Source organism: Macaca fascicularis, chromosome 9, assembly GCF_037993035.2.
Source record: "Macaca fascicularis isolate 582-1 chromosome 9, T2T-MFA8v1.1".
NCBI classification, from domain to species: domain Eukaryota; kingdom Metazoa; phylum Chordata; class Mammalia; order Primates; family Cercopithecidae; genus Macaca; species Macaca fascicularis.
Window position 1 is genome coordinate 103,027,583 of NC_088383.1, and position 23,458 is coordinate 103,051,040.

General features: G+C 40.8%; 1 protein-coding gene across 14 annotated transcripts in view; it reads left to right on the forward strand.

The window, feature by feature from the left end:
- The window catches only part of PLCE1 (phospholipase C epsilon 1), a 349,469-nt gene that overhangs the window by 280,044 nt on the left and 45,967 nt on the right, over window positions 1–23,458 (forward strand). For all 14 annotated transcript variants that reach the window (XR_012417971.1, XR_012417972.1, XM_005565986.5 and 11 more), the window contains 9 exons: window positions 1,642–1,764; window positions 1,854–1,990; window positions 5,307–5,545; window positions 8,428–8,489; window positions 8,575–8,740; window positions 11,711–11,818; window positions 12,843–12,959; window positions 14,623–14,781; window positions 20,903–21,032. Coding sequence is in view for 12 of the 14 variants with exons in the window: in XM_005565986.5 (XP_005566043.3) it covers window positions 1,642–1,764; window positions 1,854–1,990; window positions 5,307–5,545; window positions 8,428–8,489; window positions 8,575–8,740; window positions 11,711–11,818; window positions 12,843–12,959; window positions 14,623–14,781; window positions 20,903–21,032 (1,241 nt within the window). In the remaining 2 variants the exon portion in view is untranslated. The remainder of the gene's footprint in view (window positions 1–1,641; window positions 1,765–1,853; window positions 1,991–5,306; window positions 5,546–8,427; window positions 8,490–8,574; window positions 8,741–11,710; window positions 11,819–12,842; window positions 12,960–14,622; window positions 14,782–20,902; window positions 21,033–23,458) is intronic.

The window sequence follows — 23,458 nt, forward strand, 5'->3', positions numbered from 1 at the left end:
CTAAAAGTTAAAAAAATCAGAATCCTGTTTATTATACTTTTAGCCTGTGTAATATCCTGGGTAAATATCTAGGAACCTGGATTAAATGGCATTTCCCGTTTATTTCAGTCATTCATGAGCAGGAAAAGAAAGGACAGAGTAAGGGAGGAAAATCTTTTAAAAAGAGAAATTGACATGCCAGATGCAAGATCAGAAGGCCAACCCCAGGAGGACAGGGATCAGCACCCACTCAAGTGTTTTAAAACAGAAAGAAAACACAAGGCAGGAGAGGAAAAATCAGCTGAATGCTGTTAAGGGGGAAAGCTAGACTGAATCCTAAGTCTGGTAGTGGAAAGAGTGGACAAACAGTTTCCTAGAATCAAAGGGAGATGGGTTCCTACAGACACTAGCTGGACCTGCAACCAGAAAGAAGCAAGACAGGACATTTACTTCTTTAGCTACAAATAATGAAGTCACCATTTTCCTCTTCCTGCACCTCTACCCTATGTTTCCTGCACTACACTGGGGATCAACAACCTACAACCTATGCCTATGAAATTCTATAAAGTTATCAATTTGTAGTGCTCTTTCATTACTGAAGGCGACCTTCAGATGTCAGCACAAATTAATTTTCCATGAGTGAACATTGTTAGCAGGGTTGAGAGTCACTTCAACAGACTATATATTTTATGTTTATATTCTTAAATATATAGTTTTTAGATTATATATTTAATATACCTAAAGTAGACTTTATGATATTCTCTATACTTTCTTATATATTTGAAATATTTCAAAAAAACTTTTAAAATCCAAGACAAAAAAAATAGATCCTGTTCATTAATTTGACTACAAACCATAATCAAAACATCTCTCATAAAAAATGTTGTGAAACAGGAAGACTGTTCTGACTGAGTTGACTGATATTTCTACATTGAATAGATGCAGCCTTGGAAGGTGCAAATATAATCCTAGGCAGAGCTGGGTTTTTTCCATTCTTTTTAAAATTTTTTAAAATTAGAGACAGTGCCTCACTATGTTGGCCAGGCTGGTCTTGAACTCCTGGGGTCAAGCAATCTTCCCACCTCAGCATCCCAAAGTGCTGAGATTGTAAGCATGAGCCACCGCACCCAGCCCTTTCCATTCTTAACATTTTTCCGACTCACATTTTCCATTAATATTTAAAAGCTCTTCTCTGTTTTCATCTAAGGACTGGTTAAGAAAGGAATCACAATACACTCAAAAGTTTCTTCTTAAATGTGATTCTATAACTTAGAATATAGAAAAGAACGTGCATTATTTCCCATAGATTAAGAGTGAGTAATTTGGGGCTCTTTTTTAAGAAGACATCTTCAAAAACTTTTATTTTGCCCATTGATCTGCAATTTCAAAGAACTGTTTTGATTAATAGAGGAATATTAACCTCAGCCCTGGGCCCTTATTAAATAGACTAGAAACACGTTTTCTTTTTCATATACAACATGTTTTATTTCCTCTGATACAATATAGATTAAGAGAAATGAAAAGAGTATCAGAAAATAGCTTCAATCTTAAATAACTTGCACTCATTGTTTTGCTCATATGGCGAATTGGAGCAACTCTGGTGGGACAAAATCACAACAGTGGCCTGCCCTTGTGCCCATGAAGGCCTTGTCTTTGTTGCAGTGCTTGGAGCAGTAGTAGCTGGCACGGGCGGATCAAAGGCGGCATGAAGGGATTTCAGAGCTTCATGGTTTCAGACAGCAACATGAGTTTTGTTGAATTTGTTGAGCTGTTCAAATCGTTCAGGTACAGTGTATGTTTCCTTCTTATTCTTTCTTGGGCCCCCCACTTCTATAAAGATACTCAATGAGAGGTGTTTTCCATTCCCCATTCAGTGTCAGGAGCCGCAAGGACCTGAAGGATCTGTTTGATGTCTATGCAGTGCCCTGCAGCCGATCTGGATCCGAGTCAGCCCCGCTCTACACCAACTTGATGATTGATGAAAACACCAGCGATCTTCAGCCTGACCTAGGTTTGTTGAACATTTTAGGATTTCCCTTTGGGACCAATCTGTCTAAAACTTAAGGTCAGAGGTCCAATCACACAAACTCTGATCCTGTCCCACATAGTGTGCTATTACTGCTGTGTAGGAAACACTTAAGAGAATTTTTTTTTTTTTTTTTTTTTTTGAGACAGAGTCTCGCTCCATTGCCCAGGCTGGAGTGCGGTGGTGCAATCTCGGCTCACTGCTACCTCTGCCTCCTGAGTTCAATCTATTCTCCTGCCTCAGCCTCCGAGTAGCTGGGACTACAGGCATGGGCCACCACGCCTGGCTAATTTTTTGTATTTTTAATAGAGATGGAGTTTCACCGTGTTAGCCAGAATGGTCTCGATCTCCTGACCTCATGATCTGTCACCTCATCCTCCCAAAGTGCTGGGATTACAGGTGTGAGCCACCATGCCCAGCCAACACTTAGAGAATTATTTTAAGGTGTCATCTGGTGTCATGGGAGCAGGTGCTACTGGCATTTTGAGCAAAGAAATTCATCATTGTGTGGTTCTGCCCATGTATTTCAGGATATTTAACCAATAAAGCCCTCCAGTCATTCTGACAACCAAAAACCCTTTCCCGACTACATTAGTCCATTTTCACGCTGCTGATAAAGACATACCCGAGACTGGGTAATTTATAAGGAAAAAGAGGTTTAATGGACTCACAGTTCCACGTGGCTGAGGAGGCCTCACAATCATGGAAGAAGATGAAAGGCATGTCTCACATGGCAGCAGACAAGATAACTTGTGCAGGAAAAACTCCCCTTTATAAAACCATCATATCTCATGAGACTTATTTGCTATCACGAGAACATTTTCGCATGGGAAAGACCTGCCCCCATGATTCAGCTGCCTCCCACCAGGTCCCTTCCACAACACAGAATTGTGGGAGCTACAATTCAAAATGAGATTTGGATGGGTACACAGCCAAACCATATCACTGACCATTTCCAAATGTCTGCTAAGTATGTGGTGTGTGTCACAGTGGAGAACCCCAGTCTCTTTCCTACCTACAGACAGATGTGTATTCAATCTCAGGGCAGTAGTCTCCTGACCTTTGGCAAGGAGAGTCTTTAGTGCCTTCCACAGGGTACTTTTGTCTGAATGATTGTCCAGGATATATTTCCTACTGTGTAAACCAGAATGTCTCATTCTTCTATCCCACTCACCACCACCACCATTACTGTCACCACCCATGCATTTTTCTAACCACCCATGCATTTTCAGCCTATCATTTTCCTCCTCTGTTCTTCCTGGAAACCATAAACACAAATAGAAAAAACAAAAACCTTTCCTCTTTTATGCAGTTGCTTCATAATTATTTGTAAGTTTATGTTGTCCTTGAGCTGAGACTATTAACTATTGTTCAGCTTTAGTTGTAAAATCTCCATAACCATGGATTAGTCAAGTAGTTACATTTTTCAAAAATTATTAGACTTTATTTTTTGTTTTATTATTTTTGCTTTCATTTTATTTATCATTTTCATGTATTTTTTATTATTTAAAAATGTTATTTTAAAATGTTATTTTAAAATAATGTAATTTTTTGTAGAGACAGGGTCTTGCTCTGTTGACCAGGCTGCTCTCAAACCCCTAGCCTAAAGCAAGCCTCCTGCCTCAGTTTCCCAAAGTGCAGGGATCTTAGGCATGAGCCTCCATGCCCAGTCTAGACTTTATTTTTAGAGCAATTTTAGGTTTATGGGAAAATGAGTGGAAAGTACAGAGTTTCAATATACTCTCTTCTGCTGTCCCACACGGACTTTCTTCTGTTAGTAATATCTGGCATTAGTGTGGTATATTTGTTACAATGAGTTAATATTGATACATTATGATGAACTGAAGTCCATAGTTAACATTAGGATTCACTCTTTGTGTTGTGCATTCTATGGGTTTTGACAAATGTGTAATGACCTGTATCCACCATTACAGTATCATACAGGATAGTTTCACTGCCCTGAAAGTTCTTTGTGCTCCACTTTTCCATCCCCCCACATCCTCCCTCCAAGTCCCTGGCAACCACTGCTCTTTTTATTATCTCCATAGTTTTGCCTTTTCCAGAATATCATATGGTTGGAATCACACAGTACATAGTGTTTTCAGGCTGGCATCTTTCACTTAGCAATATGCATTTAAGTTTCCTTCCTCCATGGCTTTTTGTAGCTTGGTAGCCCATTTCTTTTTACCCTGGATAATATTCCATTTTGTGGAGGTACTACAGTTTGTTTGTCCATTCACCTACTGAGGTATATCTTGGTTTCTTCCAAGTTTTAGCAATTATGAATAAAGCTGCTATAAACATTTGTATTCAGGTTTTTGTGTGGGCTTAAGTTTTTCCATCATTTGGGTAAATACCTAAGAGTGCAATTGCTGGATCATATGGTAAGCCTATGTTTAGCTCCATAAGAAACTGCCAGACTGTCTTCCAAAGTGGCTAAAATTAAAATGGCCATACCAAAGTTGGTGTGAATGTGAAGCAATTGGAACATTGCAGGTGGGAATGTAAAATGGTACAACCACTTTGGAAGATAGTGTGGCAGTTTCTTACTAAGCTAAACATAGTCTTTCCATGTGACCAGCAATTACACTACTTGGTATTTACCCAAACAAGTTGAAAATTTATATTCACACAAAAATCTGCACACAAATGCTTACAGTTACACTTCTAAATTACAGTAAAACTGTAATTTTAAGGGTATGTCTTCAATCTCTACGAACATAAAAATGTGCAAGTAGTTACTCCCTAAAACCAAAGCCTGAATTTGGCCTGAAGTCCCCAACTGAACCTTTTTCTTTTCCTTTTTTTTTTTTTTTGAGACAGGATCTTACCCTGTTGCCCAGGCTAGAGTGCAGTGGTGTAATCTTGGCTCACTGCAACCACCGCCTCCCGGGTTCAAGCAATTCTCGTGCCTCAGCCTCCCGAGTGGCTGGGACTGCAGGTGCACACCACCATGCCTGGCTAATTTTTGTATTTCTAGTAGAGACGAGGATTCACCATGTTGGCCAGGCTGGTCTCAAGCTCCAGACCTCAGGTGATCCACCTGCCTCAGCCTCCCAAAGTGCTGGGATTACGGTCATGAACCACCATGCCCAGCCCTTAGTTACCTTTATTTATTCATTGATTTGTTTTTTATTCCTATCACTATGTGAATCCAGGAATAAACACTTCTTTGATGGCTTATTTAGGTACATTAGTAAAGAGCTTCTCCATTTTAATAACTCCACACCATTATCTCCAAAATAAACTTTGCAAAAGATGCTGGCTATCTTGTCCGTGTACTGTGGTGATTCTGTTTCAGATCTGTTGACCAGAAATGTCTCAGATTTGGGGTTGTTCATCAAGAGTAAACAGCAGCTATCGGACAACCAGAGGCAGATATCTGATGCCATTGCTGCTGCAAGCATCGTGACAAATGGCACTGGGATTGAGAGCACATCTCTGGGCATTTTCGGGGTGGGCATACTTCAGCTCAACGATTTCCTCGTGAATTGCCAAGGAGAACACTGCACTTATGATGAAATCCTCAGCATCATCCAGGTTCGTGCCTGTTTTGTGTGTGCATGTGTGTGTGATGCCTCTGCCATTCTAATAATTTGCTGCTAAATGTTTACTCTTTCTATACTTCTTTCCAAAGCCTTTAAATCTGGGACAGAAATAGAGTTTTGCTTTTTCTGTTTTTTTGAGATGGAGTCTCGCTCTGTTGCCTGGCTGAAGTGCAGTGGTGCGATCTTGGCTTACTACAACCTCCACCTCCCAGGTTCAAGCAATTCTCCTGCCTCAGCCTTCTGAGTAGCTGGGACTACAGGTGCATGCCACCATGCCCAGCTAATTTTTGTATTTTTAGTAGAGATGGGGTTTCACCATGTTGGCCAGGATGGTCTCAATCTCTTAACCTCGTGATCTGCCCACCTTGGCCTCCCAAAGTGCTGGGATTACAGGTGTGAGCCACTGCGCCCGACCTTTTTTGTTTTGTTTTTTAAACAAAATACCAAGTATGGGCTGGGTTTCATGGCTCACGCCTGTAATCCCAGCACTCTGGGAGGCTGAGGTCAGTGGATCACTTGAGGCCAGGAGTTCAAGACCAGTCTGGCCAACATGATGAAACTCCATCTCTACTAAACATACAAAAATCAGCCAGGGCCGTGCATGGTGGCTCACACCTTTAATACTAGCACTTTGAGAGGCTGAGGCAGGTGGCTCACCTGAGATCAGGAGTTCAAGACCAGTCTGGCCAACATGGTGAAACCGCATCTCTACTAAAAATACAAAAATTAGCCAGGTGTGGTGGTGCATGCCTGTATTCCCAGCTACCCGGGAGAGTGGAGCAGGAGAATCACTGGAACACGAGGCGGAGATTGCAGTGAGCTGAGATCACACCACTGCACTTCAGCCTTGGCAACAGAGCGAGACCCCGTCTAAAAAAAAAAAAAATCAGCCAGGCATGGTGGTCCATGCCTATAATCCCAGCTACTTGGGAGGCTGAGACACGAGAATCACTTGAGCCCCAGAGGCAGAGGTTGCAGTGAGCTGAGATGGCACCACTGCACACCAGTCTGGGTAACAGAGCAAAACCCTGTCTCAAAAAACAAAAAACAAGTATGTAAGTGTTCTTTAATATATAATTAACATAGGTCCCAGGCTTTCTCTAACTCAGTAACTATTATAAGGAGTCGGTACATAATTTTTTCTTGTTATTCTAGAACATGCAACAGATTTAGTCTAAGTTTTCAACCTCATTAGTCATTAAATGAATATGTACTAGTTCCTACTATGCTGGCTCAGTTTTAGGAGGTGGGAATATAGCAGACAATAAGGTAAAAGTTCTGGCCCTCAATGCCGCTTACATTCTAGTGGGTGAGGCAGACAACAAAGATACCATGTAATTTCAGGTAATAATGGGGTAGGGGAAAAACTGAGTCAAGTGAGGAAATAGAATGATACAGGAGGAGGGCTGAGGAGAGTAAGCAAAGGCCACTTGGAAGAGGTGGCATTTGAACTGAGCCCTAAGTCAGTAACCGGTTTGAAGGTCTCAGGAAAGAGCATTCCCCACAGGGAGCCACAAGGTCAAAGACCAAGACAGCAGCAAGCTGGGGGTTTATGAGGAACCACAAAAGGCTGGTGTACTGTGAGCTGCACAAGCCAGGCAGAGAATGGCAGGCATGGTGTCAGACAGATGTACAAGGGCCCAGTCATCCAGGCCTTTTAGAGCATGATAAGGAGGTTGGCTTTAGTCCATGTGAAATGGGATACCACTGAAATTTTTGAGCAGGGGAGTAACACGATTTGATTTTTTTTGTTTGTTTGTTTGTTTGTTTGTTTGTTTGTTTGAGACAGTCTCGCTCTGTCACCCAGGCTGGAGGGCAGTGGCACGATCTTGGCTCACTGCAACCTCTGCCTCCCAGGTTCAAGCAATTCTCCTGCCTCAGCCTCCCAAGTAGTTGGGATTACAGGCACGCACCACCATGCCCAGCTAATTTTTGCATTTTTACTAGAGATGGGATTTCACCATGTTGGCCAGGCTGATCTCGAACTCCTGACTTCATGATCTGCCCACCTCAGCCTCCCAAAGTGCTGGGATTATAGGCGCGAGCCAGCACGCCTGGCTGATTCACTTTTTTTGAGGTTACTCTGAGCCAGGCATGGTGGCACAAACCTGTAGTCCCAGCTACTCAGGAAGCTGAGGCAGAAGAATTGCCTGAGCCCGGAAGTTTGAGGCCATGCTGGGCAATATAGCAAGACTCTGTCTCTAAAAAAAAATTTTAGGTGGTTACCTTGGCCTCATTGTAAACTGTGCTGGTGAAGGAACAGACGCAGAGAGACTGCTTAGGAAGCTATCATAGTAACCAGCAATAGCTGGTGAAGGTTTACACTACAGGGTGTCAGCAGAGAGGAGTGGTGTGGCTCGATGCAACAAATGAGTCTAGGTTTCAGCCTCCCTTATCACCTGACTGGGTATCAGTGTATTAGTTGTTCAGCAGTTGGATTTGATCACTGAAAATGCTAAAATTGTGAGATTACTATCACACTGTTGAGTGCTCATTATAATATTACTAAATGCAGTCATGGCACTAAGTGCTCTATGTGAATCATCTCAGTTCGCCTCTCACCAACTTTATGGTAACTGCTATTATTATCCCCATTTTCACCTGGACAAACTGATACACTTTGTTTTCATAGAAATCAGCCTTGTTCTTTTCTCATTCTCTCCTTTTTTCTATTAAATAAATATGCTTAGTATAATAAATGTTTTCTTTTGGACTAAAAACCGCTTCTTACCACTACATTACTAAATTAGTTCAAATATTTGGTTTAGATGTTTCCTGATGAAAACAGAACAGCTTTAAAAAATGATGTGGTGGTTTCTTTCCCCCTCTTAGTTTCCTTAACCTAAATAACACTTTTTTTTTAATCCCTTGCAGAAGTTTGAGCCTAACATCAGTATGTGTCATCAGGGACTAATGTCATTTGAAGGGTTTGCAAGGTAACTTTTAAAATATCTTTTGCCCATCTTTTAAGAGTAGTATGCATTTTTCCCATGCAGTCTTAAGAAAATTTGTTTCACCTAGGTTTCTGATGGATAAAGAAAATTTTGCCTCAAAAAATGATGAGTCACAGGAGAACATTAAAGAACTGCAGCTACCCCTCTCATACTATTACATCGAATCTTCGCACAATACCTACCTCACGGGCCATCAGCTCAAAGGAGAATCCTCGGTAGAACTCTACAGCCAGGTACAGGGAATGCCACTTGGAATGTGGTTTTTATTAAGCCTAATTATTTACTTAACCCCCAAAGTCACAAAAGCCTGGCCCCAGACTCCTTTGAAGAGCTTATAGAGTAAGCTGTTCCGTGTCAAATGTGAGGAACCACGATGTGTGGGAAACTGGCTGTACTACAGCAGTCGTCTTCTTTACTTCTTTTGTTTTGTTTTGTTTTCCCCCGTCTATACTTAACCTTTATTCTAGGCCAAAATGAAAGTGTTTGTTTGAGACTCATAGCTTTTAGATCCTAGTTAGTCTGACCTACTCCCACTAAAATTAGATTTTCCCATGGGAAAATTATCTAATCTGTTCTCTAACTGCTAAATAATATATTGTAGTGGGAAAGCATAGTAGAAAATGCAACTTTCTATGTACTTATTCCCAAAATATTGTTTGTTTTGCTTTTCAGTTTGTTAAATAATCAATCTAGCCCTATGGTAACCAAAAAAAAAAATTTTTTTCAGAAAAAAATCTGCACAGACTGTAGGCACTGTCCCTACACATTAAATTCATGAGAATGTTCTTTGAAACTCAGTAGGCTCTCTAGACTAGAAAAAGTCCATCCTTTTTACCTAAACATCCAACTTGCAACGATCTGCGTGTCCATTGCCTCTCTGCTGTACCGTCTGCAGCTTCCTCATCTATTCTGCCTTTTTTCTTAACTCTTTCAAGAAGGGTCAATTCGGTTGGAGCTAGGCAGGGAATATAAGTGTGTCATTGTGTGCGCACGTGGGTCCAGGTTTGAAAATCACAGGTGTATTGTTTACATAACCCCAGCAACAGTGAGGTTTCTTTGTTCTCCAGATTCGTGCAGATATTCCTCATAGCATGGGGCAATTTTTTTATCTCAAAGCTTGTGTAGCGGGAATATGTATTTTAAACTCTATTTTCTAAGGAACCTTTATTATGAATGAAACTGTGTCCTTAGCGTAGTGATTTTCAAAACAGGAGTTCTGTCATGGGGCCTCAGTCCCCGACACTGAGATGAGGGAGCCAGAGAGTAGGAGGGGTACCATCTGCCCCACTTCAGGTAACGTACTACTCTTCTACACACTTTACATATTGGCCCTCCATTTGCACACAGAAAAGTTAAAAGAAGTTTGAAATCCATTATTCTATAGGAATGAAATTAAATATACATATAAATACAGCTACTTATATATATTTCATATACACACATACATAGGTATATACATACATATACGTGTGTGTACATATATGTGTAAGTGCATATATGCATATCTATGTATATCTATGTACTTATATGTATGCACATTTATCCCAGGAAAATAAACAAGGACCAGTGTCCTGGCTTTAATCCCTACTTCATTCCTGTTTGACTTCAAACAGATTTTAAACCTCTTAACATCACACCCCAAGGAGAGACTATCACAGCTTTTGAGTAAGGCACAAGAACCCCTCAAATACACTCACAGATGGGATGAAACCTAGTATGCAGGTAGATCCCTCTTACTTCGTTTCTAACCCCTCTCCACTCTTCCTTGGCCCTTCCTAATTACCTTTTAACATTACTCCATGGGGCAGATGGGAAGTGAGGATAAGCCCTGTTCTTCTCATCTAGAATTTCCAGCCCAGGTTTTCCTCTTCTAGCCATATGTGGAGATCTAAGGTCACACAGACTTTGGTGAAGACCTTTAGTCCATCCATGCTGAAAAGCCACCTCATCTGTTGCCAGTTGCTGAACATTACTCCCAGTCTGGCAGGGGTGCCACAGAGATAAGCAGCTTGGTGTTCCAGCCACCATTTTACATAGCAATTTCCAGCCCAAGACACTGCCCCTCTAGATACTCTAGCTGCTGAAAGAAGCAGATAGCCTTGAGATTCTAGGCCACCCACTATGCTGTAAGATAGGAAGAATATAGCACATATCTCATACAAAACTGTGAAAATGAGAATCATTCCACTACCTGAGCTTAGTTGCAGAAACTCTAGTGGCCACTAAGCCCCAGTAATGGATTGCTGTCACATAGACATAATTATGTGCGTTCTAAAATCAGTGGGTTTACAGATCTATCAATTTATTGGCTTGGGTCACTATTCCAGTATGTAATAATTTTTTAAGATGATGTACAGATAGAGCTATGGAGGAAGAAGGTGCTTCAAGCAAACTTTACAGAGTTGCAACCCAAGCATATGTATTGAGCTCTGCTTCCCACTTCAGATCCAGGATAACAAATAGGTATCAACTCATCTGATTCTTTGGTAGTGTTTTCTGGAGCACTTTAATAAAGAGATTGTGAGCTAACATATTAAAGCTTAAAGGACTAGTGTGCCTAGCTTGATTACTCATGTCTGCTGTGGGTATGGGAGGAAGGAACCATTTATGGATTATTTGCCATCTCTGCTCTAGTTGCTATTCTGGAATTAGATAGCCAGGCAAATCCTTGATAACTCTTTGCTTCTACTCATCTTACATGTTATGCATTCACAGCAAAGTTGTTTAATTGTGGTTTAATTTGGGTCTTAATGGAAGTGATTTTATCTTAATTGGCTTGCTGTAAATGTTTAGCCAGTTCATTAAAGACTCAGTGGCATTATTTTCTCTGGGCTGTGGCATTAGCATTTTCACCTCCATTGATGTCTACCCAGATAGAGCACTTGCCTGGCTCTCTAATTTGAAGATTTCAAGAGGCCAAAGTTGCTAGGAAAATGGCCATATGGTTTTGCTATCAAATTTTACTTTCCTTTAATATTCAGCTCTGGTAAACACTCTTTCTACCTTAATCTGTTCCCTTCCTTTCCCACTCCAGATTAATTGTGGCCTTTGGTGAAAATGCCGTGTTTGTTTTAGACCATGTGCCCTTCTGCTTTAGTCCTGAGTGTGAACACTGCCTGATATGTAGAACTACATGCTAGGTTTAGTTTGAGGCTTTATTTCTAGGTGCTCACCTGGGGTGGATTCACTCATTGATCACACAGGTCCTCTTGCAAGGCTGTCGAAGTGTAGAATTGGACTGCTGGGATGGAGACGATGGGATGCCCATCATTTATCATGGACATACACTGACAACCAAGATCCCCTTCAAGGTAATCCTTCATAACTTTCTTTAAATCAAATCACAAAGAGACATTATCTTCATTTGTCTCTCTTTTTTTTTTTTTTTTTTTTTTTGTCTTTTTTTTTTTTTGAGACAGGGTCTTGATCTGTTATCCAGGCTGGAGTGCAGTGGTCCCATCTTGGCTCACTGTAACCTTCGACTCCCAGGTTCAAGAGATTCTCCTGCCTCAGCCTCCCAAGTAGCTGGGATTACAAGTGCATACCATCAAGCCCAGCCAATTTTTGTATTTCTAGTAGAGACGGGGTTTCAACATGTTGGCCAGGCTGGTCTCAAACTCCTGACCTCAAGTGATCCGCCTGCCTCACCCTCCCAAAGTGCTGGGATTACAGGTGTGAGCCACTGCGCCTGGCCTTCATTCTTCATTTAAATCAGTGACTTGACCAAATTACACTTTAGGTCAAGGGTCTTTATGCTGGGTCTAAATGAAGACTTCCCAAAAGTGTTTGCTGTATCATGTGGAATGTGCACATGTTCATTTTTCTGGAGTTAATCTAGAACTCTCATTAGACTCCCCATTCAACCAAAGTTAGTAACCATTACCTTACACTAGTTAGCATGTAATAATATTGTTGCAATTTTTATATATATTGCGTATATATATACTCTCTATATATACTGTATATATAATATATACACAATATATTGTATATATACTGTATATGTATTATATATACACAATATATTGTTTATATACTGTATATATACTCTACATAGAGTATATATATATATACAGAGAGTATATGTATATAGATTTGTTAAATTCAATATGATAGTTGTTCCTTATAGTATATGAACAATACTCACTATAAACAGTTTAATGTCTTTCTACAAAATAGTCTTATCCTCATCCTTCATTTGAAAATACAAAAACCGCCTTTGGTCAGAGTCTGCTGCATGTAACAATTGAGATGCTTTCCGTGGCTATGAATACCCTGCCTTCTGACCACCTTGACAGAAATCTGGACTCTAATGAGCTGTTTTGGCTCTCATAGGAAGTGGTTGAAGCCATTGATCGCAGTGCCTTCATCAACTCTGACCTGCCAATCATCATATCGATTGAGAACCACTGTTCATTGCCTCAGCAACGAAAAATGGCAGAAATTTTCAAGGTGAGCTCTCAATGAAAAGACAGAACAGTATGTTGGCCCTTGTCTTGCAATTGTCATTGGGTTTTTTTGTTTTGTTTTGTTTTGTTTTGAGACAGAGTCTCGCTCTCTCACCTAGCCTGGAGTGCAGTGGTGCAGTCTCGGCTCGCTGCAAACTCTGCCTCTGAGGTTCAAGCGATTCTCCTGCCTCAGCCTCCCAAGTAGCTGGAATCACTGGTGTGCACCCCCATGCCTGGCTAATTTTTGTATTTTTAGTAGAGATGAGGTTTCGCCATGTTGACCAGGCTGCTGTGGAACTCCTGGCTTCAAGTGATCCACCCACCCTGGCCTCCCAAAGTGCTGGGATTATAGGCATGAGGCACTGCACCCAGCCATCATTAGGTTTTACATGAGGGCTTTGTGGACCATGCCTCAATTAGACCTTGGCCGTGAAGCATATAAAGTTAGGGTCCCACAAACCTGAGACATCGGGCTGTTCTCAGAGCCTGGGCCCTCTCTGGGATGGTCCCTCTTTTCAGCTGAGCTGTAGTGATATAAGCATTACTCTCTGGTCTCCTTACCCTTTCCAGAAAGCCTTAGGAGATTAGGATAGACCAACTCTCCAACACTTCGGTACCACAAGTCAGGGATGCCAGGATGTCATCTGTCAATTGTATGTGGAAAAGCTGAAAATATCTCAGGGCAAGTAAGTCAAATCTTGTAGAAGATCTTCTTATACCACAGTACAAAGATCCAAGTTAGCAAAGAGCTTAGACTGGCCAGAACAGTTGCTGTGTTAACAGTCAGCCCTTCCTTATATAGGGGATTGATAATGCACCCAGATTTAGGAGCAGATATTCCCTTATACTTCCCCCTTCCTCTAACAGTAGAGGCATTTGTGGAAATGTGGCTCTCAGTGGGAAGGAGGGGCACTAACAAAATGTCCCAAATATCAATGCCAACAAAACTAATTAACTTTTCATATTGTTCTGGCCTAAGCTTTGATTTTTTTTTTTCCAACTAAAAAATAACTTGAAGCCAGGCCCAGTGGCTCACACCTGTAATCCTAGCGCTTTGGGAGGCCAAGGCGGGTGGATCGCCTGAGCTCAGGAGTTGGAGACCAGCCTGGGCAACAATGGAGTTGATATAAGCATTGTGTCTGCCTTCCCTCCACCCACCTCCTTGACAGACACACATTCTGCTTTGGAGATCCATGCCCAAAATCTTTGTGAGAATTGTGTCTGTGATTCTTCACACTATGTGGGGGCAAATTCTACCTATGTCTTTCATCCTTGTCCCTACTCCCTACCCCCTCCAAAGTTTCTATCCTTTTGACTTGACTTCATCTGAAACTAACCTTATTCTACAAACAACAGCCTCTAACTGATTCTCTGTTTTCTTATTTAATACATCAGACCACAGAATATTTTCCTAAATAGTTAGAACTGACGCCAGCTGCAGAGTGGCCTCGACTTCTCCTCCTGTCCTTCTAAACACCTCCCTTCTTTTCAGGAAGAAACTATGAAGGGGGCGGGAGCAGGGGACAGCTTCTTTCCTCGTTCCTCTTCCTAAGACTTTTTAAATAATTCAATCAATCTAAAATATCTACTATATTTATGAAGTGTACATATATTTATCAATTACAGATAAAAGGCATTGATTTTATGTTTTCCTTCATTCTTTTTAGACTGTGTTTGGAGAAAAGCTGGTGGCTAAATTCTTATTTGAGACTGATTTCTCAGATGATCCAATGCTTCCTTCACCTGACCAACTCAGAAGGAAAGTGCTTCTTAAAAACAAGAAACTAAAAGCCCATCAGACGCCAGTGGATATCTTAAAGCAAAAGGTACTCCCCTCTTGTTAAACTGGTTATGAAAAGGCAGTGTGCCTAGAACAAAGAAAAATAATCATTCTAACCTTTCAGATGACCTGCTTGTTTACTAGTTTTTCAAGACTGACTTTCCTTAGATGATAAATTTGATTTTGGGCTTTTCATTTCATAGACCAATAAATTCTCTCATCTCACTCACCCAAGATTTAATTTGTGGAATTGTTCCCACATAGGATATACCTCCGTTATTTAATTTATTCCGAGTAGGATGAAGTGTGACTGTTGTGCCTGAAACTGAGCTTTGGGGGTTGTCCATCCCATAATGACTGCTTTAGTCCCCTTTAGGGAGAGGCCTCTTAGGGGAGCCCTTGGCATGGAGCCTGTAGTAGAAGCCCAATAGCCATAGCCCTGTGATCCCAGCCTATCACTAGTTTGTGCTGCTTGGGCCCAGATCTCGACAACAGAGATCTGGGTCCAAGCACAACAAACCCACCTGCGTAGGAGACCCTCAGCCCAAAGGTCTGTGAAAAACCTCAGGTCCAGAACACAGAGTTATTTACCAGGCTGCACCCACTTATCCCACAGGATGACAGCTGGCAAAACTATTTGTCCTACTTAGGAGGGCACTGTTGGTTCTAAAACATCACTTTGGAAACTAGCCCACTTGCTCTCAGGCTGACCTGTTTTTCAAAGAGTACAGGCACATAGATGCTAAACATACAGAAACCAATTACTTTACAAACATCCGAACTTGCATACTCCCTTGAAGTGTTTGTGTACTCTGAAGGTATACGTGACCCAATTTGAAGATCACCCACGACTCTGGGCCAAAAGTTGCAAAATCAGCCACCTTCAGGGGCTAAGCAGGAAACATCAGTGTGAGGAGCCAGCTGGATACAGGACAGCTGGAAGTGGTGAGGACAGGAGTGGAGGGTGTACGCCCCATCAATGAACAGCTCTAATTCAATTATTTTTAAAACACTGCACCAGCCAAACCAGTCAGGTCTGGAGGTGAAGTCAGCCCCAAGGGCCACCAGTTGGAGACCTCCACTGGGTCGACATCCAGATCTGCACTTCCAAAGCTGCTCCAGGTGACCTGGCCTTTGCTTGAGTTTCAGAGGCCATGGCACCTATGCTGATGGCCTTGTTACTAAGTTATTTAAATGTTAGCATGTATACTCTACCTGACCTTCCTCAAATGCCACATCAGTGACTGACCACCCAGCAGAAGAAAAAGCACTTCTAGAAAGAAAAACACTTTCTTCTAGAGCCCTGTTCGTCTGTGCTATTTTCTTTATCCAACAATTCCTGCCCGGTCCTCACTGCCAAGCAGATAAAGCTGCTAACCACACATACCACTATGGTCTTCAAGATAAATGTGAATGTCTTTGCCTTTTCCATTCTGTGCACAGTCATTTGCAGTTACTTATAAGGCTTTCATTCCACTAATGAACAGAAGTCTTTTTTATGTTGAGCCCAAATCTTCCTTCCTGTTCCTCCTTCTCATTGGCCCTCCCTCTTCTCTCTGCAGCTGTACAGACTAATTTTATATTTAGAAAGCTATCATGTGTTTCCCCACCAGCTTTTCTTCTCCAAGCTAAAAATTCTTGTTGTGCCAACTGTTCCTGACAGGATATGTTTGCTAAGACTCTTTACTTACCATTAAGAATATCGTAGATATTCTTAAATTTGTGGATATTCTTGAATTTGTCAATCTTAAAATGCGATTTCCAGAACTAAGTCAGTATTCTAGGTAGTATATTACAGCACAAGATCAGTGAAACCATCACCTCCCCTAATTTGAACTTTAAACCTTTGTTAATGCAGCCTCAGACTGTCTTCCTTTCAAAAATTCTTGGCCAGCCGCTGTGGCTCGCCCCTGTAATTCCAGCACTTTGAGAGGCCAGGGGAGGTGGATTGCTTGAATCTAGGAGTTCAGGACCAGCATGGGCAACATATCACATCCCCATCTCTACAAAAAATATAAAAATTAGCCGAGCATGGTGGCATGTGCCTGTATTCCCAGCTACTGGAGAGGCTGAGGCAGGAGGATCACCTGAGCCTGGGAGGCCAAGGCTGCAATGAGCCATGATTGTGCCACTGCATACAAGTCTGGGCCACAGAGTGAGACCCTGACTCAAAAAAAAAAAAAAAAAAAAAAAAAACAGATTTAGCACACCCCGGGCTCATGTTGAGCTTGTAGAAAACAAAATCATTCGATTATTTTCATATAGACTGTTCTTATGCCCAGTGTTCCCATTTTTCCAGATTAACAATGAATTTTAACCTTTTGTATATGGGAGCCTCGTATTTATTTTTGCTCTTCTTGGTTTCGGTATATTATTACATCCTACAAGGTTCTTTGTGTATTTTGTTTCTGTCATCTGGTACATTTATTAGCAATTTCTCAAACTGTGTCTTCATCCCAAGTTGCCCTTGAGTCAGCCAGCCACGTGAGAGGCCTGTGCCCTTCTTAAAGAACCCCCCTGGCATTTGATGATTGTTGCTCTTGTCTGGTGCTCTCCTCTCTGGTAGCCCGCATTTCCCAGAGGGTGCTTCAACGTCTTTATTGATTTCTTTATTTATAAAATAGAAAACTGAAGCCTGGCCACTTGTGTGACTTTCTCAAGGCCAACCAGCTCACAGCAGTAGAGCTTAGTCTCGGTCTTTAGAGAAGCCCTTTTCAAAGGTGATACAGAAGTCAGAATACTTTAATAAGAATAGTTGCTGGAGCACTTTGAAAAACAGATTCTAAGGTCACGAATCTGACTAAGTCAGAATTGCCAGAAGAAAGGCCTGCTCATCTGTTTATAAAAAAAATAATTCCTTAAGTCACCATGGTGTCTGCAGAAAAAATAATAGCAATAATAATTCTTATTATCCTGAAAGTTTGAGAAACACGATTTATCTGCTATTTTTCCCACAAAGTGAATTATCTTATCCAAAAAAGCTAAGGAGGTTACTGTGCAGTCAATTTGTTCTTAGTAGATCCATTCTAACTCTTGCAAATCACCTCTTTATTTTCTAAGTTCTCGCAAACCAAGTGATTAATACCCCATCATGAAATTTTGTCAACTATCACCTTGACACTGCCCACAGTATAATGTCCACAACTTACTTGTTCCTCATTTTGGACAAATGGGACAACATAATCCCTATTTCCAGTTTTCTGAGACTGCGACCTTTCATGATGACTTCCCAGGGGATACCAGCAATGATTCCACAGTCGTATGTGTAAGGCCTTTCTGTTTTCTGGTAGATCATGGGTCTAGACCTAGTGATCTGACCTCAAATAAACCAGGTGAATGCCCAGAGCTCCATGGGCTCTGACCTACCCCCTAACATAGAAGGCCTGCGTCATTTCCATACAAAGAACACACCCTCAGCAAGGATGGATTGACTCAGCAGGATTTCTGAAGCCCTCCACCTGCCTCTGGCTTGTACTGAGATGCATCCTGAGGTCTCCTAACTATACCCCACCATGATCCTCCAGGATTCTGACATTGCTCTCCTGAATTTGAACCAAAAAAACTCAAACAGTTCACCCTAGATGACAGGCACTGTGGCTAGGTACTGGGGAAACAGAGAATTGTAAGACATTGCTCCTGCTTAGCCCTATGAGGGCCAGTCTCCTCATCTGACCCATACCTCCAACCCCAACCTATATCCGAGTTACTTTTATTCAGGGGCTGAGGTCTCATTTTTCTACCCTAGAATAAGTAGGATACTGTGTAGAAGGGTCCCAGCTATTGGCTGTTCATTGGGCTACCTCTCCCATGCTTCTCCTTGAGCATCTCAGGGGCCTTGGCACTCTACTTTCAGACACTGCTATTCGTGGTTCTTTGAGCGGTGTCCTTCTCCCATACAGTACTCACGTTTCCCTGCCAGTGGGTCTGTCCAGCCCTTGGCCTCATCATTCCCATGACTTGGCGCTACCTTGAGTGCTCACTAAGTCAAGGCCCTTCTCTTATCAGCGATAAAGAGACCTGCATTTGTGGCTCACTTGTGCCTACAACAGATTTCCCAAAGTTTTGAAGAACACTAATCCTATGAGAGACTCTGAGAAGAGAAAGACGGGGGAAAAGAAATTCCCTGGTTAAGTAAGCATGGAAAATGTTTATTTGAGACTGATTTCACTGGAGATCTTTGAAGATGCACTGGAGATCTTTGAAGACTCGTGATGCCCTTTAGCGTATTAAATGAAGGCTGTGTGAAACCCTGTAGTAGGAATGTGTTCAGGTTTGGTTAAGCTGCTGTTTCCAGGCATTCAATGTATTTTGCGGTTCCTGTAATTGTCAGTTTTTCCATAACACCTAATAATACCCACAGAACTCCATAAAACCCACTTTGAGAAATCTCAGCCTAGACAATATCCAGTTATCTGGAATGGACTGCTTTGTAATACATTTCATATGGATATGAACACAGCCTAAATTGTATCTTCCTTATGTATACATATTCATTATAAAGGTAATATACCCACATTTCAAAAATTTAGGGACTAGAGAATTATTTTAAAACATACATAATTCCAGGGTCAAACACAACTATATTACACAAGTTCTTAACCTTGGTAATATCCACAAATGGAATTTAGGGAGTCTATAAATATAAATGGAAAAAAATACATCTTTATTTTCACTAACCTCTAGCTGAAATTTAGCATTTCCTCTGATTATAAATGGGAATAAACTACAGTAATATAGACAATACCTATTGTCACCAATCGAAATGGCAACTTTTTCATTATACTTCACAGTTGTCGCTAATATCTCCAAGAATTATTTATGCTCAATTTATATTTTCAAAAATGTTACTTAACCTACTACTATGCTTTCTACTGTGTTAATAAAAAAACACATATATTCTAATAGCACAAATTTGTTCCTATAACATGTGATCACTGTATTCAACAGTATTTCCTTTGTAACCGTTTCATTTTATACATTTAAAACATCATTCCGAGAAGGGATCCTATCTCACCAGACAACCAGAGAAGTCTGTGACACAAAAACAAGTGAAGAACCCCTGCCGTATTAACATTTAATATCTAGCACTTTATGACTGTCATTTTATATAATTGCACTTTAAATACATAAAACAAAGAATACAGAATTATGTGTATATTTAGTATATATATTTACATGAATAGCTATTTTCTGTATGCACACACATACATTATATAGAGTATATGTTAACACACATGTATGCACACATATGCAGAATTGTATATGTATGTGTGCATATACAATATTCTATATAATATATTCAATGCATAAATATTGAATAAAAGAATTTGTTGAACAAAAGAATTTGTTCAATTCCTTTGTTCAATAAATATATAACAATTATTTTTTCATGTCTTTCTCTCCAGCAGACAACCACTGCTTACTGACCCCGTTCCTCTATTGTTGAACTTCTAGGTTGTTTCCTGCATTTAGTTCATGCAAGTAACATTTCCTATATTTCAGATGATTTTCTTAAGCTAGGTTGGTTCCCAGACCTGTACTGATGCTTATCACTTCACAGTAATTCCAGTAAACGTGGAGTATGTGACCTCCCTGGCTGCACACATCAAGTTTCCTAAAGTTTCTAGGCCTGTTTTGTTCATCTGATTTACGGTTCAGAAAGCCTTTTGAAAAAAATTTTATTTAAACCAACAACAATTCTTTTGGCCTCTTTGTCCACAGGGATTCTAACATTGTTCTCAAGGTCAGGGGCCTGTAGATAGTATTTTAAGAAGGGGAAAAAATGGTTTCTTAACAGAGACATACTTTTGAAAAACTGATGGGTGACTCACTTCTTCAGTCATTTGGGATTGGTGCTGGTTCTCCGAATCACCAAAACTTTCTCTTGGAGGGGTTGTCCCGGGAACCTGGCTAGCTGAGCACCACACACGGTCTTCTGGAGATTGTGTATAAAAGCTCCAGGACTCTTCCTGCAGGAATGCTGAAGTTCACCCAAGTGTTGACATTGTGTTTCAAGTGAATCTAGATGTTTTTCCTCCTCTCCCAAATGTATCAAAATAGGTTAAGCTACTTTTAATGATTGTGTTAAACATCAGGGGTAGTTTTGAAGGTTATAAATGAATTCAGCAGCTTGGCATCTGCAGTTTACAATTATTGCTATTTTACAGGCTCATCAGTTAGCATCTATGCAAGCGCAGGCTTATAATGGTGGGAATGCCAACCCCCCACCTGCCAATAATGAGGAAGAGGAAGATGAGGAGGACGAATATGATTATGACTATGAATCCCTTTCTGATGGTAAGAGAAACAGATCCCTCTGCTGTGCACAGGAAAATTCTTGGATGATTTTCCACCTTTTTCTTTCTAAAATAAGTCTAGAGCTCCAAAGACCAATACTACAGATGGTTGTAATACTGTACAGGAGTTTCTGAATTCAGTCACTTAGCAAGGACTGAGGAAGGAAGGGAATTCTGTTAGCCACCACTTAAGGAAAGAAGAGGCAGGTGGGGAAGTTACAGGGAGTCATTCCTATGACAAGTTTCTAAAGGAAGAGATGGAATTGCAGCAGAGAAACCCTATTTTCACCCTTTAGCTTCTAGTGTGTCTGGTACTTTTGGCGGGAATCGTAGACTGAGGCTGCATCCTTTCTCCTGCACCATCAGCAGGGGGCAGCATCACGGCTCTGTGCTCTCCGTTCCTTTCACACTCTTGCTCTGGCATTCTAGCAGGGAAAAGAAAGGAGCCTCATTTCCCCTCCCTCCGTTTTCGTACCACTAAGCCAACAAGATCTTTCCTTCTGGCCCCAACCAAAGAGAAAAAACATGGGTAATACTAATGACACAATACAAAAAAGCCACATGAATTGATGTTAACTACAGATTACTAGCGAAGGATTCTTCTCACATGAGAATTAGGTTTTCAGTGTGTTTCATTTGCGTTAAACATTTGTTAGAGATTGCAGAATGTTTACTCAGGTACCTTTGCTGATAGTAGACTGTTTCATTTTGGTGATGTCTGAAAGACAACAATATAATAATAAGAAAATGCCAAGGTTCCTATTTCTGTAAACATTATATAGTAGAATATATTGTTTCTATGTAGAATAATTGTTTTGCTAAATATGCAGATATGCCCAGACCAGAAACCATTTACCATTAAGTCGTCTCAAGCATTAAGACAACTGAGCCTCCTCCAAATATCTACGCCTCAGCAGAAATTTGAATTGTCTCCAATCATAGTTCAGTTTTGTGAGCCTCCATCACTGGTTATGCTGCAGTGTCTGTCTGCCCCCAAATATAATACCAAACTACATCATTTAGTATTTGTCCTTAGTAATAGTTGATTGCTCCATACCACCAATTAAAAGCCAGTTTGCTACACCTGAAACCCCATGAGCTAATATGAGGTACATATCTCATCAGATAGTAAGAGAAAAAAAAATTAAAAGGAGTCAAGACAATTTATCTGCAAAGTCATGGGAATGTGAATTTTTTTTATTAACTTATTCTTCCCCATGGATTTCTTCCCCATTACAGTTGCAGTAATGCCCCATAGAAGAACAAATTGATTCAGATATGAAATGAAAAGCACACTTAAGAAATCAACTAATCTAGATGTCATATGCCCCTATAAGTAGTTAGTCCACTAGAAAACAAATTTGCTCTTTTATAAATTGCTCCTGTGGTTTTTCTGTACTTCTGAGAACAGGGAAGGAAAAGACTTTTTAGAAATTATTATACTGTAGATTTCACATAAAGAAATAACAAAAAATTATTATAGATGGTTTTGATTTGCAAATAACAAAATGAACAGGTAAGAGAAGGATTTTCTGATTTATTTTCATTTGGGACAGTAAAATTTAGTCCTATACCACTGAATTTCTAAGATAAGTTACGTGCATTTTTAACAATCCACATATACAAAGGTGGGGTGTCATTGGAAAAGGGGACCACGCAAGGCTCTGTTCCAATAGACTGTGAGACCTGGGGCAATGTCTTCACCACTTTAGGCCTTAGTTGCCTCAGATACGTAATGAAAAGGTTCTGCGAAGTGTTTGGTGATGTTCTTCCTCTACTTCCAGCACTAACATCTATAATGTATGACCGCTTAAGCCCACTACCACTACATGAGTATTTCCCCCTTCACTGAAAGATCCCTCTGACTGGATGATTCTCAAACAGGCCTTGTAGTTATGCTGTGACTTATGCAGGCCTTGTAGTTCTGCTTGTTGAAGCTTGTCCAATTAAGGCTTCCATATGTGACTATTAAATGCCTTACTAGCCATATGCCTTTGATTATTGTTGTGACCATCTCCACTTTCTCCAGCAGGGATAGAGAACAGAAATCTACCTGCTGTGGGAAGCACCATTACCAGCCTGTTAGGGGGCCTCAAAGGTTTCCTAGCTTCTTGTAATAATGTGTCCTTTTGAGAATCAGATGAGAGCTGTCACCTTTGAAAAATAAAACGTGCTCTCAAAATTCTGCACAACTGCAAGAGTTTCACAAGTTTCCTGAGACCCTCATAGGCATCCTAGATTAGGAACCCATCTCTAAAGTCAGGGTGCCCAGTTTATCTCTGTGGCATCTCTTCTCCTTGGTTTTCATGCCGATTAAATAAAGGAATTAATCTAACACCATTTGGGCTATAAAAATGAGATAATGCCTAGCCACAGAATTATTGCAAGTAAACCCTAAGGAAGTTGCAAACGAGAGTTATTTATTTG